At 33.7% G+C, this 18801-nt stretch overlaps 2 protein-coding genes across 5 annotated transcripts in view; both read right to left on the bottom strand.

The window, feature by feature from the left end:
• Positions 1-18801, bottom strand: part of LOC112456887 (nucleolysin TIAR) — a 529776-nt gene that overhangs the window by 458537 nt on the left and 52438 nt on the right. The window lies entirely within an intron of this gene.
• LOC112456890 (peritrophin-1-like) lies at positions 950-1866 on the bottom strand. Its single transcript, XM_025019680.1, has 2 exons — positions 1807-1866; positions 950-1367 (listed from the first exon to the last, which is right to left on the bottom strand). Exons 1-2 carry the CDS (start codon positions 1811-1813, stop codon positions 1111-1113), a joined length of 264 nt encoding a protein of 87 aa, XP_024875448.1. The 5' UTR covers positions 1814-1866; the 3' UTR covers positions 950-1110.

Raw genomic sequence — 18801 nt, 5'->3', positions numbered from 1 at the left:
TTTTTAACCTAATTCTGGAGTACTTATTCTTTAAATGATCATTGTTGCGCAGAAGAGTTTCTCTAAACGCAGCAATTCCGGAAAAGTGCGATTAAGTAGTAAATTCTTCATGGCTGACCTATTCTCATTCATATGCGTGCAATTACTATTCTAGATTTATTCGTTGCCGCCTGTTACATAAAACGCACTTGCACACCTGTTTGACATTAAACTATTGATGCTAAGATGTGGCGAAATATTCGCGTACCGCGAAGATTTCCACTGTAATTTGATGCAAGATATATGTATGTATATTTCGCAAACCCGTAACGTTTTTTTTTTTATTTTGAAATACGTCGAAATTGTTTCTTCATTACGATTGTAATATTTAATTCACATACGCGTGCAACGTATTTCTACAGATACGAAAATTATACACTACAAATGTATTAACTTTTATACTCGAGTGCTTTTACAAGTTCTTCGATAATGTTACTTATTATACTTATCAACACTTATAGATTGTTTACTATGTTACACATAATAAATAATATTTAACATTTTGTAATATTTAAGTTCTTGTAAAATTTGAACTTCTATTTCACAATAAATAATTTGAAAAAAAATAAAAAAAAAGATAGAAATCTAACAAAATGGAATACGAAACATTAAAACATAATTAAAAATTTTTAAGTTATAATTTTAATCTCTTGAGAAAAAAATAAAAAGATTTTTTGAATATAAAAAACATTGAGTGATACAAATAACTTATATTTAAATGATTGAAATTCGTGTACAATTTAAATAAAATCTCAGCAGAATTTGAACACGCAATTGTTGATTTCGGATCTGATTGATCTATCACGAACACTTGTTATCATATTATCAAGCAATCTTCATCGGGTAGTATTGATTTTGCCTGCCATTTACTAATTAATTAAATTGAATAGACTCATAAACGTACACGAAATAATATTAAGCAATGGATAATTTATTCATTAAAAAGTATGTACAATATAATGTCGTTTGTATAAGCCGTGCAGTGATAACGTAATACAATAACACAATACAATAGCGGTCCACACATCGGTATATGTTGCAGGCAATTCTATCATTGTAGATATAAACTGATTAGGGATAAACAATGCATCCAGCTTGAAACGGAAAATCGCAAACTTTTTTTGTGGGATTGAAGTGTAAGTCATCAGGACACTTCATCACAATCGGTCGGCCATAGTCACAGACGAAGTAATGTTTGCAGTTGGTGGGATGAGGAATGAGAATGGCTTCCTCGTCTTCTCTTGGTACTCTATCTGGGCATCGGACTTCCTGTGCTTGGGCATAAAATACACCCAACAAGCACACCAAAAGCACAATGGAGAATATGGCTAAAATTTATTAAATATAAATTAGAAAATATAAACACAAGTAAACGAACTATCTTTCATTAATTTTTTGCTTAAGCTTTAATAGTGAGAACACGTGTGATATGAGACGTATACAATGTGAGTATTATTTTACATGATAAATTATATAGATTTATAGATCAAGTAAAAATGCAAATTTACAGTAAAGTATAGCACAAATTTTTTATTTCTAAATTATAACCACAGTTTTAATCAGATTATAACTTTTTTCGTAAGTTTTGCTATGCATATTTTAAAAACAACTTCAATTTGATAAAAAAAATCAAATTAATTTTGATATTTACAGAACATTATGCCCTATATTTATTATAATATATTTTTGTGTAATTTACATGACAATTATACTGAATATCTGTATTTAAAACTCATTGATCACATCTTATTCAAGCAATAGACTTACCTTTCATTTTGAGGCTTGAAAGTTTTTCTTTTTTTTAATTTCACTCTTCGCACGAATCACACCAGATTGTGCATTCGACTATCTAAGGCCTCTTTATATACCCGATCAATGGATCCTTCTTATCAGTCTAAATTGTTCTATCGCTCCCACCCTTCTCTACGATTCCTTATCAGATACGCGTGTCATTACATTTGTGTATCATGATAAATCTGCGACTTAAATATTTCACACAACGATCGCGAATAGCGACAGTTTCGTTTTAATTTACATCTGCAGGGTTGTTGCAGATCATACTCGGTCAAAATGTTAAGAAGACGAGGGTCGAGGTAAGCGAGTAAATGAGAAAAGAAGGGATTTATAAAGAGTGAAACGAAATGAACGAAATGTAGGATGAGCGCAAGAGAGTCAGGGAGAGAAAGCGAGAGAGGAGAAGGATGCTGGCTGACACTCGGACAATGCTGGCGTGGTGCTGTCGCGTTCGGTTCCTGGTTATGGCGGGTGCACAATGCCTATTGTCGGGCAACCCACCATACAAACGTGTGTGCTGACGCTTTCACACAACGGCCAGCTCTAGCTCTCTACCTCTATCTCGTCCGTTCGCTCTCTCTCTCTCTCCATCGCTGTGCTTTCGTTTCTGCCGAAGACGAACACAAAATCTTCCTCCTTCGTCGTCATTTTCTCATAAACTCGCGCCTTTCGGCAAGACCAATAAGATATGTGAAGAATAATATTGATTTTTTTTTTCCAAATGACATCAGAGAAGTAGCACAAAATGAGTCGAAAACGGGTGAGATGGAAAGATCCGAAGGGGTAGGAAAATCGTATTTGATCGTCGTCGCTTCCACGATACTATCTCTAAAATATCGTCACAAAATTGCGATTGATAGATATTCTAGTCTTGTTGTCACCATTTTGATGTAAAAATGCAAAGGATTACAGACTGCGATATAGATTCATAGCTCTTTATTCTATTATATTCGTTTAAAAAACGCATTAATTAATGATAAATAAACTTATAAGCTAATATAATCCAATATAAATAAAATAAAAAATGTTTAGAATTTTTATAAAAAATGCTACTAATTTTTTCATAAAAAATTATATATTTATAAAACAAAATTTTTTTTAAGAATGAACTAAAAACTAAATTAATTATTAGTTATTTATTTAGTTTCTACATAGAATAGCACCCGAATACGTATTCGCAGCTTCGAAATGATATCGTTATCTTAAGAGATAATTATCTTCTAATGTCAATTTGATTATGAAATACAGAATAATCTCATTATCAATATTCTTACTACGACTTATTTTAAGTTAATCATATTTTTAAGGTTGATTTCTATCTGACACATTTAATTTTAAAAATCTTTTTTTAAATACTAATAAACTTTTATTAATCATTATTAACATTAAATGATTATTATTGACGTTGATTGCTATGTTGTGTAAACTAATATGTATTATGACACAAATATTACTTTGAATAGGATATAATTGTGCAAAAAAATAACAAAGATGAATTTATAATTTCCTCATATTTCAAAGATTAATATAACTATATCTCGTTTTGTTTATAAAAACAGAATTTTTTTAAATTGTCATATTCTTAATAGGTACGCCGAAATAATAGAATATCTAAGAAACGAAGAAAAAAATTTTGTACGGCAAGTAAAAGGAAAGAAGAACTTCCGTTCTGTCACTTTAGCAAGATCTCCATAATTTGAATTCAATCGTTTGCAAATCACGATCTCGTTCGCGTCTTATTCCCGATTGTTCGGAACTACGCGGAAATTGGGTTCCTTTTAGGAAATGAGACATTTCAGTCGACATGGAGAAACGATTGTTCGAAAATGGTTGGACGCTTACAAACGTAAAATATATCGTTTTCTTGGGACGTGCCAAAATTTTGATCAATTTTCAGTAGTAAATCTGGTTTGACATATAAAAATATATCGCTTTGTTCGTGTTCTAACTTTAGATCAATCGCAATTGTTATTAAAAAAATGGTTATCGCAAGCAATCTAATGAAAAATAAGAATACAGCCGCCAATATTCGTATAAAATAAATTGTTAAAATAATTACGCGGTTATTAACCAATATGTAGGCTGTCAATCATAACGTTTAAAAAACATTATGGCACGTGAAAATGTTATCGTTAATATTTCCATTCTCTATCGGCTGCACAAAGAAGAAAGAAAGAGAAGAAGAGAACTCGATCTCCCATACTCGCCATATTGGCATACACGCCGCCTGCGTTTTACGGCCATATTCAGCGATTTTGCATATCGAGGCCAGACGTGTGTATGTGCGTACATTATAGGGCTGGGAAAAAAGAGAGAAGAGAGAAAGAGGCGAAACCCATCGCCGTCCTTTCTTCTCCAGCGCCATCAGAACTGCTGCAAGCCCATTCACCTTTTCCACATCGATTCACATATATACGGCAATCGCAGACCTTCTTGAGAGCTCAATTTATCGCGGAAGGGCCTCCGCTGCCGCATCGGTACAAAGCGTGCTGGTGTGCGAGACGTATACCCTCCTTCGGATCAAATCGTCATAATTGAATAACCAAAGAGATAAGCGAGCCCCGCTTTGACTACGAGTGCGCTCACGTAACTTTGGCAACGACTTCATATACGGGTCGATTTATTTAACCCTGGAGTGTCTCGAGTCCACTTGGTGTTTAATTCTAAATTCCTCCTCTCGCGTCATGCCTACACGAATTCGTTTTTATGATTGAATCGATTAAATCGATCTATACATTACATTCTACAATATCATTTATCTTGATATCTGTACGAAATTGATCATTGATCAATTCTTAAAAATGATTATAATTATCACGAGAGATATCACACAATCATTGAGTATGCCATTAATCGTATATATTATGTTAAATGTTAAACTGATTAGTATTTTGAAATTCGCTGAGAAAGAATTTAATTTTGATTGCAATAGAATAATATTTAACACCAATTGAAACTGTTGCAATTCAGATATATACATATAATAATATTCTCAAAGAAGAGAGAGGGGGATAAGACAATCGTAAAATTGTGCGATTCATTCTAGCGATCGGAAAAGAAAGGCGGCACAAAAGAAACACTTGATGAAGCTGATGGAAAAGGTTGATACGAAATAAACGAGATCGGACGGAAGCAGAGGATGCGGATATCGGGGATAGCTTTAACGGTCTTTTGTTTAGCTGACTCCACCGTTCGCCGGCATGCCGGTAATTGCCACAATGCGGGGTGAAAAGCTAGAAAAAGTACAGCGCAGCTGGAAATCAGAGAAAACGGCTAATCGAATGACAAGTTGATCGCTAATTTTACTCTTGAGACTTATATGTACTCGTTGTACACTCAGAGAGACGTTATGTATTTCATAAAATCGTTATTCTTTATTTTTAACTTCCTCTAGTATAGATATATAAAAAAGAAAGAGAATTTTATCAGAAGCTTTATAATTTTCCTTTCTTTAGAGATATGAACAATAATATTAATTATTTTCTCTATCAATATCTGATCAATGAAAAATCCGGATTGGAACTAAGTACATATCGGCACTCGCATTAGACAACCAGTTAGTAACTTGTTGCTGTGATTTACAATTATGGGGTAGGCAAATTGAAGAGCAGTCGAGAATATGTCATAGATTTGTGCCTATGAGAAGTGGTATTGCGGACACAATTGCTTCTGGCGCGAGTAACATGTAACATGTAGTTACGCGATACCGCTTTGATTGCACTCATTACGGATTTATTAGATTCGTATTCTATCGATCTGTCTTACTTGACGCGAAAAAGCGAAATTATCTGTTTCGTATATAGTATACAACGAAATCATATTTATGGAATATAAGCTTCTTAAGTTTTAAAAATAAGATAAATTTCAATTAAATATATTTTATTATTAAAACATTTTTATATATAAATAAATTCCTTATCTTTGTTGTAATTATTATTATAATTGCAGAATAAATAATGATTCTGTCAATATTATATCAAACTTTTTTTATTCCAACATGTGTGTGTGTATATATATATATATATATTGATTAAATATAACGCTGAAAAATATATATCTGAGTTTCTGTCCTCTAAACAATTTCCTTTTCAGAAGATCAAAGACGATAAAAGATAGCAATATCTGATTCCATAGGACACACATGGACTCTCTGTAGTCATTTAATATTTATAAAGAAGTGTGAGTTACGAAGACCGCGCATACAGTGAGTTATATAGAGCATGCTTTGTAGCGTGATATAGCGTACAATAAAATGTTTGCAATTTAAATCAGAGAAAAATAACAGATATATTTCTTTAAATTATGCGGTTAAAAGAAATAAAATGGAAATAAACACAAAATTTATGCTATAATCTATGATAATTATGAAAATTTTGGAAAAGATATAGATATAATTTTATATAATATATTACAAAACATGTAATAATATAAATTTGCATTGTATCTAATTTCCGTTATTTTTAATTTAAATAGGTTACTTTTGGTATTTCGATATATAAAGATATTTTTATGATTACGATTTATGACAATGACGAAAATTGTACATCGATATAAGATAAATATGATCAAATATTAAAAGAAATTAATGTAACAATGAACATTTTAAGTCTATATCCATGATCGAGTTTTCATTGAATAATTAAAAATGTCACTGGCAGAGCTCTCCGCTCTTACCATCTCAAGTAGAGGGAGTCGCTCTTGAAATTTGCATAACTACTTCAACGATAGGAGTTTGCTTGAAATATGGCGTTTTATTATTTTCAAGGCACTTCACTTGGGTTAAATGTAGGCAACGACTAAAAAGGTGAACACAAAAGGATCGGAAACTATAAGAAGATAAGTTTGTTTAGAAATGTTATAGTGCATGCAAAGATTAAAGATTAAATGGATATATTTTTTTAAATTTCTATATTAGATTTTGTGATTATGTTGTAGATCGTAGACATGATTTATTTTTTCAAAATTTCTAGATAGAAAATAGACTTTAAATGAGACAATAAAAATTGATTATTATTATTTATTAAAAATTTATGCAATTTTATATAAAAAATACTTTAGATTAATCAAAAATATAATCTATCAAAGATATAAAATATACCATAAAATGTATCTTTAAGATATGACATTTTATGGTATATTTTATAGAAAACACAAAACAACGATGAATCTTTTACTTGGTTTTTATTTTGTTTCCTTACGTAAGATTACTATGCATAGAAATGAACGATGGAAATTGAGAACTGCCAATATGCGAGATATTGGCTGACTAAGGTAGAAGATACTACTGTTACTAGTAGTGCTGCCAGTGCAGCAGACATAAAATAGGACTCTTGATAAAGCGACAGACGGACGACATGACGTTTAGCACACGTGTTCCACATGTCAGCATGATTTCAAAAAAATAACGCTACTGTTTCTTATAAATATAGCATAAATATATTGTCTCATGAAAACGTTTCTTTGTTAAAGAAATCATGTTTATACCTGCATTTGCAAATGACAATTAATATTTTGCGTAAAATGTTATTTATTTTATTGATATTGCAATTTAGGTAAATCTATTAATTCCATTCAAATTATATACACACTAACGTAATGTTAATTAATCACAGTAATCGGCAAATACATTAGGACGCGTCGGGAAAAATCGCACACATTGAAGATTCCGGTCATGCCCGTGGCATTCATTCATTACACAAACATATCGTCGCGCAAGTAAGTGTAATTACACGAATAATTATTTCTTTGCCGTCTCGCGGAGGGAATTATCTCGTAAGAACGATACACCGTCGCATTCTCGACGAGGTGTAAATGTCAGTGCGAGCATTTCCTACGTCACAACGAATTTCTTATGGCGTTAAATATTAGAAGCATTTTATTGTATAGCAAATTGTTGGTATTCATTCAACTTTTAAGATTAGTTTACTCTTATTGCCCTCCGTTACTTTCCTCTCACCGGGCAAATTCCCGCAAAATCTTCGCTAATCATCATCGTGTACCTCAAAGTTTCAAAGAGAAATGAACTATTCATTGCGGTCGACCTTTACGACTCTCGTAACCTCTATATTTCTTACTTACTTATTCTCCTTTCTGCGTTACTGGAAGTAATCTCTCTCAATTCCAGAGTTATTGCCCTATTTTTCTCACTTATAGTTTCAATACTCGATTATGTTTATCTTATACTTCTATCCTTTTTGTAATGCATTCGGAAAGAACAAACTTCAATATATTTTTTATTTATAACTACGTTTTGTTACAATATTAAATAATTCTATTTAATTAACTTATTCTTTATTTTATATAGGTATCTGGCTTTTGAATATTCGTGACATACAATATTATTTATTACACTTTTTGCGTTAGAATATAGAGCTTGCATTATGTATAATATATTAATACAGTGTCAGTACTAATGGTTTTAACTTTTTTATTTTTAATTTAGCTTTTATTTTGCGATAAATAAATTTTGCATATTAAAATCATTTTATTAGCAATTATAATTACATTAATTACGTAATTAACCAGTATTTAAAATGCAGCAATAATAACACTTTGCCACATTGTCAATATCTACCTCGTTCTTAATTATAAACTTATTTAAAATTGATAAAATTTTCATTTTTTTAATAATACTTAATTAACACATTAATCTCATTTAATATAAAATATTAATTATACTTTGCTAAAAATAGATATTTCAAAATAATAAAAGATTAAAAAATGATAAAAGTTTTGTGCGGCGTATTAAGAAACTCTAATGTATCTTAATAAGTTCAATATATTTATTTAAAATGTAGCATGCATTGTGTAAAGTTTTGAATTTAATGATGTATTTCCTGCCACGCCAAAATTGATTTCAGTAATTACGCCATACTGCATAACAAAGAGAACAATTATTTTACATTTCATTTGATTAATGATGATCTCTATAATAAAACTGGCATATATATGTATTGTACAGAATCGTATATACATACATATATATTTCAATAAGATAGTGAAAAGTATATACATATATCAAACGAAATAATATCTCTCGCTAGACGACGTAAATAATGAGGAAAATACTTCGACGTTCATCAACCACATAAGAAGATATACTAAGGCCCAGTTTCACCAACGTCGATTAACTGTAACCTTCAATTAAACTCATTCTTCGTCTCTTTCCAAATGTTCCCTTAGAAAGAGACGAAGAGTAAATTTAATCGAAGGTTACAGTTACTCGACGTTGGTGCAACTGGGCCTGAGATATTCAAATATAGCTTGTATTATATTAATCCGCAACAAGTTATGAAATTAAATTACAAATGCAAACTTAATTCCATTGCCACCGTCATAACTATAATATATCCAAATATAGCAGGCAAGTAAATGTTTGAACCCGTGTTACGAAATGTATATATCCTAATTATTAAAATACCAAACTAAAGTTATTTAATAGATATTATTTTATAAATAAGTTCAAAAATTTGTTAAAAATTTGTACTCATTATATACTATGTAATGGTTAATTATATTATTTCTTAAAATGATAATTTCCACATGCATATATTAACTCACTTTATATACACAGACATATCTTACAAAAATGTAAAAAGGACATCGTAACTGTGATAATAAAAAAAAATTTATTTATGCGATGTCAAAATCAATAAAATGAAATTGGAAAGACCTCATGTTTTTCGTATCAGAAGTTAAAAAAGTCTTTTCAACCTATAGATTTAATCAATTCAAATAATTAAACTGGAAAAGATTTACAATGGTTATATCGTTTACATTATTCCAAGTGTTCAGACAATGACAATGATATCCGAAGCTCCAGAAATCGTCTAAGCTTCATTAGTGCCACGTATCGATCCTCATTATGACATCGCGAAACCGTGACGATGCATCTACAAACCGGATCTGAACATCTGAGAAAGACTCATCAAGTTTCTCCATTTGCATCGAGCATGACCTATTTCCATAACATTATCGTAATACTAGCATAAGCGCTCCCGGCTTGCATGATGCGGGAACGACATCCTCGCTTCTATGATCAGCTTCTGTTCCTAATGTACGGAAATTACAGGTGAATATGGTATTTGTATGATAATTTTGTTATCAAATTATAATTAGTTTATCATTAAACGCAAAAATCCTAATTTTTCATTTTTAGGTGCTGTTTATTTGTAAAATATTTTGAGATTATCGTGCTCTTATAAAAAAAAGTACAACATATCCAGCAATAATCTAAACAATATATAAACATATGACACAAGTAACTTACAATTATTTAATAATATAGTTTTATTTTTCTTTTAATATTGTATAATTATGAGAGATTTATAGAATAATATATTCTGTCATAACCAAAGTTTGTACTGTTTCGGAAACGTATCTGTGGCAGACAGTAAAAATAACATCGGCTTGTAGCCAATCTATTATTTCCAGCAGAAGAAACGTATACTACGTAAATTTTTCTCGTTGAATGTTGAAATTTTACCTATCATTTCTGCCGCAACCCCGCAGAAACTAAGTGGCAACGTATTTTCCGGACCGGCCGCGAGGAGGAACAATGAAATGAGCAAATAACTAGATTCTCACGCGCAACGGAACAATAATGGCACCGGGGGAAATTTTTCACGGACCCGTGGGCAAAATAATTTGGCAACAGATGCGTCGCGTCGCGTTTTCCGAGCCACCCGACCAAGAATAACGGAGCAGAGCGGAGTGGAGCGGAAAGGGTGGAAGGGCGACATAAGCGACGGGGTGCTTCGTGCACCAGGAACGCCACATCGAGGTGACATATTTTCGAGGTCTGCAATTGCAACATTCTTATTATCGTAAAAAAAAAACACGAGATAATATTAAAAAAGCTAAAAAATATGTTTTAATTTAAAAAAAAGATAAAAGTGTGTAAAACATTATTTTTTTTAAATTTCTGTAACAAATTTAATAGATCTATATGAATAAATAATTCATTTATTGATATTATGTTTGGCTTTTATAATGTACAGCCATGTCTATGTATAACCATGCTTCGCTATATATCTAAGATATTAACTCGTGGATAACTCGCATTAAAAAAATTTTTTTTTGTTTTCTCTTACACTTTAAAAATAAGTATTACAAATGTGTTACAAAGAATAGACAATTTTTTAATAATCTCAAAACTTCTTTATAGATTCCTAAGTAAAACGCTGTTATATTGGTCGAATATTACATTTGATATGTATCTTCAAGGATTTTTTTCACACGAATTGGAGTTTTTAGTTTCTAACTAACAGGATATATAGCATCACGAAGCATGGCAAGAAACAATTCGACCTTCGCAAGATTGAAGCCTTATACGTCGTGAGGATGAGAAAGACCACAGACGAAGGAGTGGAAAGAAGCCAAGAAGGGAGATGGGATACAACTTAGAAATAACAAGGCCGAATGACAAGAAAACAGAGAAGAAGTTGAAGCTAGGGAGGTGGAGGCCCGATCTGTTGGAGGAGGAAAATGCCTTGTGGCGGTATAGAAGGAGAGAAAGAGGGATAGGGGAACACAGAATCGCTCTGACGAGAACGCGGGGGGGGGGGGAGAGGAGCGGAGGCAGGGTGTAAAGATAAGAGCGTTACGTGAGCGACTCATTAAGGGATGCAAATTAACCGGTGCCAACGACGTTACCTAGCTCCCTCGAAACTTCGGGCCTAGAACCAACCACACCGGCACTACCTGCGGTAGTCGCAGTTTGTCAGAAGTGCAACGTGCTCCGAAGCTCCATTCGGACACACTTTCATGCATAGTACCTATCATCCGCGTGTTTGGTGGGGTCTTCGCAAGTAGAAGCGAAACGATGCGGCGCGCGGTGCGGCGGTGCTCGAAGCACCGTATCCGCAAAAAAGCACAGATTTATCTAAGCGCGGGAAAGGGGAAAGACCCACCGAATGGTTGTTGTCTCACGTTTTATCGTGCACCATGCTGCGCGCGACCGCGCATCGTCTCACAACGGACGATTCTTGGTGATATTCTATTTCACAACGCAGCGGTAACAAAACGTATTATAAAAGTTATTTCGATATTTACTGTGTAAAATCTACAATGGCTTACGTCTTCTTCATTAAAGAAATCTATTTCAGAAAATTATTTTTATTAAACAAAACTCGAATAACCACGATTAATAATTTACAGAAGGAATTTATGCAATGTAGTATTAAAATAAAATAAATTTTGTAATAATTTGATTAAATAAATAACAGAAATCTGATTATAAAGGGTACAATTTCTTTTAAATTTTTTACCCAAGATGCTGATGTCATTTTCGGGTTGTTTAAAAACAAAGAACGGCGAAAGGCAAAAGCATCCAAGCAATACGTCACTCGTAACTTGATGAATCCGCAATCAACGCGTGTAAACAGCTTGCTTCTGCAGAATTCCGTAAAAAGTTAAAAGCAAGGAAGCATAAAGTTTTAGTCGTAAAGAACAGAGTTTCTATTTGGCTCGTGCTAGCTTTTTCTCTTTCCTTGTATACAGTATCTTTCCTGCTAAAGCAACTAAATATAATTCTTTAGATTAAATCGTTCGTTTACTTATCCGATATGTAATACACTCAGTGTACATTTTAAACATACTGCTAATTCTCGAAGCTCTTAATTTTTAATCGTGATTTTCCATTCAAATCTTTTCACGGACTTCTCTTTTTGTGATTTAAGACGACAACTTCGAGAGTTCGAAAGGCTCCCTTATAAATGACTGTCCAGCTACCCTATGATTTATAACAGCTTTTAGCTTGCACGGTCGCAAAAAATTACGTCCGAGCAGAAATATACTCGCTAGCGGAGGCAAACTTTTCACGAGAGACACGACCTACCACTGTAAAAGAGAATACTAAATTGGAAAGATTTTAACGTTAGGGGCAGACTTCTAGGCTGCAAATGTCGAGCAGTGAAAACCCATTTGCCGTCATCAGCTACATAAATTTCATGCATTACCGCATATTGAGAACAAAATAAATTCTAATTGTTACATAAATGAAATGATTACACATGTACAATAAAGCGTGCATTTGTAAAATTATAATAATGTATATTGTATTATTATTTAAAGTGCTTACGCAGAGATAACAGTTATTGGTTACTATTTGTTGTAATTACATTTCAATCATTGTCATCATTATCATAAGTTATTAATAATCAATGCGTTTGTCATAATGTACACACATGAGTTTATTTTAAACAGCATTTATTATCGCTATAACCTGTCTACTCGAGATAAATCCTGAGATCGAAAACAATGTTTATCTCTAGGTCAATCAATCGAATTAGCTATATTTGCAAATGCGAGTAAATCACCTCTCGCAAGGAAGCCTAATCAAGAAGGAATGCATCCGATGTTAGTTCGCAGCAGGAGTTGATGGGGAACGGCGTTCCATAGCTGCTACCGGGCGTTCTTAGGGAGTATTAGTGACCACTCTCGAGATCACCCAAGGGCCTACCCTACGAATTTCCTGTCTGAACTACTCGGTTCATTCTCCCAGTTCCCACCTCTCGTCGTTAATTCATCCCCAGTAGATTGACTAAAGATACGAGGGATTCGTCAACTAATGCGCGCGTTCGACTGTGTAAAGGGAAGGTAATTTACGTACATTTAGTAGCTCCATTGTCTATCGCCCCCGCCGACACGATAAACGTGACATCTCCTACATGAGAGGTGCCACGCAAGGAAACACGTATACACCAAAAGTTTAGGATGTCAAAGTTTAAATTAGTTTAAATTTACCACTCGTCTTAAATCTCACGACAAATATATCAAACAAATATATCAAAATAGTATAAATTTATCATTTATTTCGAATCTGCAAAGCTAACTCTCTTTAGTTTGAAATGTTTAGTTGAGAAATATTAATTCTTTGTAAAAAAAAATATTGAATCGTTTGTTTAACGAAAAATATTAATGATAAACGTTGGAAAATAATTACTCTCGTCAATATATTTAATATATTATTTCTAATATACTTTTAATATATTTAAATTTCTCGCGTAGTGTGAAAATTCTTGTAGAAAAATTCTAAATAGACCGTTAAGTGGTACGGATGTCTTCAAGTTTCCAGAGACAAGCGCTATTGGATCGTCAACGCGGCATCAAGGCCGCGTTAAAGGGGGATCGTTCGTCTGGTAAAGAACGCTGATGGAAAATGACATTATCTTTTGGTATAAGTCGGCCGAGTCACTGGGGGGACGATTCGTAATTGCTTAAGTTAAGGAATGCGCACCGCGCTCGGACGTAGCGACGAAAGCGAGGCGAGACGAAGGGACAAGAGAAAAAGATGGGATGAGCGGAAGAGAGAAACGGGGATGAAAGTACAGACGGGAGTATGCCGAGGGTAAGTTCAAGACCGTGGGGTGGCTATGAATTTAAATTTCTCTAATTAGGACGCGCGGGAGACGCAGTGACGCTGTTGGTAGCTTTCCCTTCGGATACCTCACTTCCCTCTCTATCTCCGTTTCTTCATCTTCGTCCGTCTTCTATCCGCTTACATTCTCTGTTCTTCCCTTCAAGTCCCTTATTCTCTCTCTTGCGATTCTTGTCTTCGTCGTTCTCCCGGTCCCTTCTTCTCGCATTCTCTTTCGCTCTCAGTGTCTCGCCATAATACCATACTAGCCGCAAAACCCCCGCGCTGAAGTAACTCAAGTAAGAGGTGGCTCGCATTCGCCGCAGTTGACACCACCTGACTCAGATTTGTTGCTTCTCACGTTCTAACCGAAATTTATTTGAAGCCCGCTAGCGCGGGTTAATTAACGTCTCCCTGGGGGTAGAGTTAGGTCCGCGCTGGAGCGCGGCATGCAAGAGAAAATCACGAGTGTATACAAAAGCGAAACAATCGAACACATCCGCGGTGTGTCGTGTGAGTAATTGAATGGCGAGTGGTATAACTCAGCGTATGAGCGGCCGATGCCTGAATCGAGATTGCTTGTATAGTCCCGACGCGACAGTTTCTCTTTTATCTTTCATGCCAATTTCATTTCTATCTCAAAAGAGGCACATTCAAAAGATTTACTTATTTGTTTATAACATGCATTAATATTTTATATGTTAGTATTAAATAATTTTGTATTTGTAAAAAAAATAAATATATATGAGTTATGTCTAATAAAATCAATACTATATAGAAGAAGGTACAAAATAGAAATTTGTTTACTGTAAATTATATAGATAAAAATTAACATTTCTATAATTCACGATAAGCTATAACATAGTAAAAAAAAGACTGAGAAAGAGAATAAAGAAAAATTTACAAAATAATTTCGATAGTCGAGGCCAATGCTCATCTTGTTATTCGTCTGGGTGAGTAACCTGAGCAGCAGCAAGGAATTTTCAGAGTTTCAGCAACCATTAGCGAGAAAGGGACTAAGCCGACGATTTAAAAAAAGTTTCCGTGGTGCATACATTAACTCGCGTAAGTGTGCCCTCTTCAGTCGGTGTGTACGAATCTTAATTCTTTCTTTGTTATCTCCTTCCACTAATTCACGAAGAAGGAGAAACAACGAACAAAAAAAGAAGGGAATGAAGTTAAAGCCGCAGTCGCAGCCAACACTTCTTCGTCGCCTTTGTCTTGAAAGATTAAAGGTTTAGAATGTTCACAATCATTCTGAGCAATTATCGACTAGGCATTTTGCTTCTTAACTGTATTAATTATTCGTTGATAATTCTGTCAATTGCACAGAGAAGTCGTAATGTCGTTCCAGTGACTATTTATACGATAAATTCTTTATTAAAGAAGATATTCCATGAAATTTATTGATGTTAAATATTACTAACAGTAAGAAGATTGAACAGTGTATTGATGAACTAATAAATTATTGTAAAATAATGCAGATTCCACTTATATAAACAAAACAGTAACTTCCGTCGCCACTTATATAACATAATATAAACTGATTTGTGATTATTACCAGATAAATGAACCATAGAATATATAGAAATTAGTTAAAGCACGACCAAGACAGGCTGCTGATTTCAAATTCAATTAAAAGCTAGCTACAGTCGAATTCGTAAAAATGTGATAATTAAAAATATTGATTATCGGAAAGCGGGCGGCGTTATTGAGAGTAGTCCCGTACATCTGTTCATTAGATAATGAACTTATTAAATCAGAGAAGCGCGATGTGGCGGGGAATTTTACCCTGCTACTCATACCATCTCCCTTCGCTCGTTATTCGTTTAATTACCTGGAAACACTGCAAAGGTTAATTGTAATTGGAAATAATAACAAGTTGAGTTTTTTTGAGCGAACGTAATTACCTGTCGATTAAAAAATCTAGCATATAGCACTTAAAATAACACTTAAAATATAAAACGGATTGTGAAGCCATTCTATTAGCGTATTTGATTGTTATTTATACGAGGGAACACAGGAATTTGCGAAATGTATGCAGCCTATCATATAACGGTGTAATGTAAACATTCAAGTTGCAAATGAGCGATTATTATATAAACATTTGTCTGGCATGAGCAATTTATCATTCTTCTGCAAATAACAATGTGCTGAATTATTAGTTTATAAATTTGGTATTTTGATTACGTGTTGCGTGATGACAATTTTCAAATGAAATGAACCGATCCTTTGATTATCTTGCTAAATTGATCGAACTAATTAAATGCTTATATACAAGAGATAACAATTTGTCGAAATTGGAATTTTATATAAGGTAACACACGATTTACTAAAACTTGATTTATTAAACATAGATTTTATATTAAAAATTTGCGTTACAAAAATTGTGTAATGTAACTTTAATTAATAAATCCTTGTGTACATTGGCTACGAATAAAATAACAAGTTTACTTTGTAGTATATATTTGAATTTAGTATTAATAATTATAATTTAAATATATAAACTAATTTTAAAAGATTGAATAATAGAATACAGATAAGATATCTGTTGACAAATCTCATTAAGATGCTTAGAAATAATAGATGTCAATAAATATTAATTTATTTATCTATTTTATATTATACAAGAATATAAATTAATTTATGATAGTATTTGTTATTACTTTCTATATTATATAATGGCACGTAATGGCGTCGAATAATTTTTTCCAAGTAATCTTTTCAAAATTTAATCGGTGATTTCACCAGTTTCACGCTATATATAGCGGCGCGGAGGTTCTTGAATCTCTAACCCGCATAACCGAATTAACGCGGAGAAACGTTCGTGGTACAGGTTTACCTTACTACAGTTTAATCCCGGGTTCCAGGTCGCGTCCAAAATGAAGCGGTGGTGTTGGTGCACACGACGAGGGCGAGGAGTGACGTAAAATTTAAGAACCACCCGCATTAAAATCACTGCCTCTGCCAGTATTTCAACGACTCCTTCCTCGTTATTCCTACTCGCGTGAGCTCCTTCTCTCGCCTCTACGCGTTACGTTTCTCTTCAGTTTGTGCCAAAAGGATGGAGGCGGGAGAGAGACCGAAAGAAGGACGGAGAAGGGAAGGCGGGAGAGGCAGTATATAAAGGGTTCGCAAAGTGACTCGAATTGCCGCACAGTCGACTTTACGAGACGGGGTATTGCTAATATCAGAGCATAAGGGCCATCCCCGTCCTCTCCCTTTCGACCGGCAGCCACCTTCCTCTCTCGAGCCCTTTACCACCGGCAAAACCCGGCAGCGCGACGGTACTGCCGAGACTCCTTAACCATTCGACCCTTCGCGACATTTTTAGTGGCCATCAAAAACCGACGGCGGCTTAATTATTAGGGCAAGAGCGCAGGAACTGGCGCCCTACCTTCTCGCCACCATCTCACGACCGCTACTTCTACTGTTTCACTGTGCCATTCGTTCTTCGGCTTCCTTCTCGATAGTCTTTCGAAGCGCAACTACGTGAACGGCTTAGAGAATCTTTTCTTCCTTAAAGAGCCTTGAGAAATGTACGAAAACTAAGGAAACGAGAAGTAGAATACACGGAGAGTACTTTTAATTATTAGTGTATTCTGTGTTCTACTAAGGAATTGATGGTTTAAGTGCAATAAGCCAACCCAAGTCTACTTTCTCAATGGTTGCAGCGCAATGAAAAAAATTATTAATTTTAATACTTTATTAAGTATTTTCCCTTATTTTCCCTTAGTAAAAAGATAAATGAACAATCAAAATACTGCATTTTAACAATTATTTTAAATCTTATGTATACCTAATTATAATAATTATATAATAAAATCTTTAATGCTGCAAAATACAACTTAGAAAAAAACTTTTATATGAGAATTGCATTACCTAATTAACAAATGCTAATTTGTAAATGTTGCGTTTAACAAGGACATTACGAGTAATTTACCGATGAACGAATGTAGACTTAAGAGATAATCCCGCTCTTGCCATTAGAAAGTAACACAAACTAATAGGCAATTCAAGCGGAATGATTCTCCTTTAATTGCACATGGCGAGATCAGCCATTAACGCACAATGCTTTTCTCTTTCCCTCTCACTGAATCCGCACAAAACTGTTCTGTCATTCGAAATCGTCGCGAGACCGGCTGGTGTTCCGCTTTATCATCATCTCGCCCTTGGCACGAATTATAAAGGGGATCAACATCATGTAAAACGTTGCGGCGACACCCTCCGGCAACCCTCTATTCTACGGATGGTCAATAAAAGAAGTTCATGTATAGAACTGTCCAAGCTGCCGATTGAACTGCCAATGTAATAAAATATCACATAGCACTTGGAAACATGTATAACTTCGATCAATCCTAAATTTTTCTCAACAAAAATTTTATTATGCACTGTATACCTTTTATATAACAGCTATACCAATTATTTAACAGCTTTAAATATTTATAGCTGTTATATAAAAGGTATACAGTGCATAATAAAATTTTTGTTGAGAAAAATTTTGCAAACACAATTAAACTTAAATAAAAATTCTTGTAACTAAATCAAAATCTAATGAGACAAAAAGTGTATTTTAGTTAAATAGTTTACTCGCTTTTTCCCCCGTTAGC

This window comes from Temnothorax curvispinosus, unplaced genomic scaffold, assembly GCF_003070985.1.
Source record: "Temnothorax curvispinosus isolate PA1 unplaced genomic scaffold, ASM307098v1 QBEX01007285.1, whole genome shotgun sequence".
NCBI classification, from domain to species: Eukaryota; Metazoa; Arthropoda; class Insecta; order Hymenoptera; family Formicidae; genus Temnothorax; species Temnothorax curvispinosus.
This window is presented reverse-complemented; position numbering and strand designations above follow the sequence as displayed.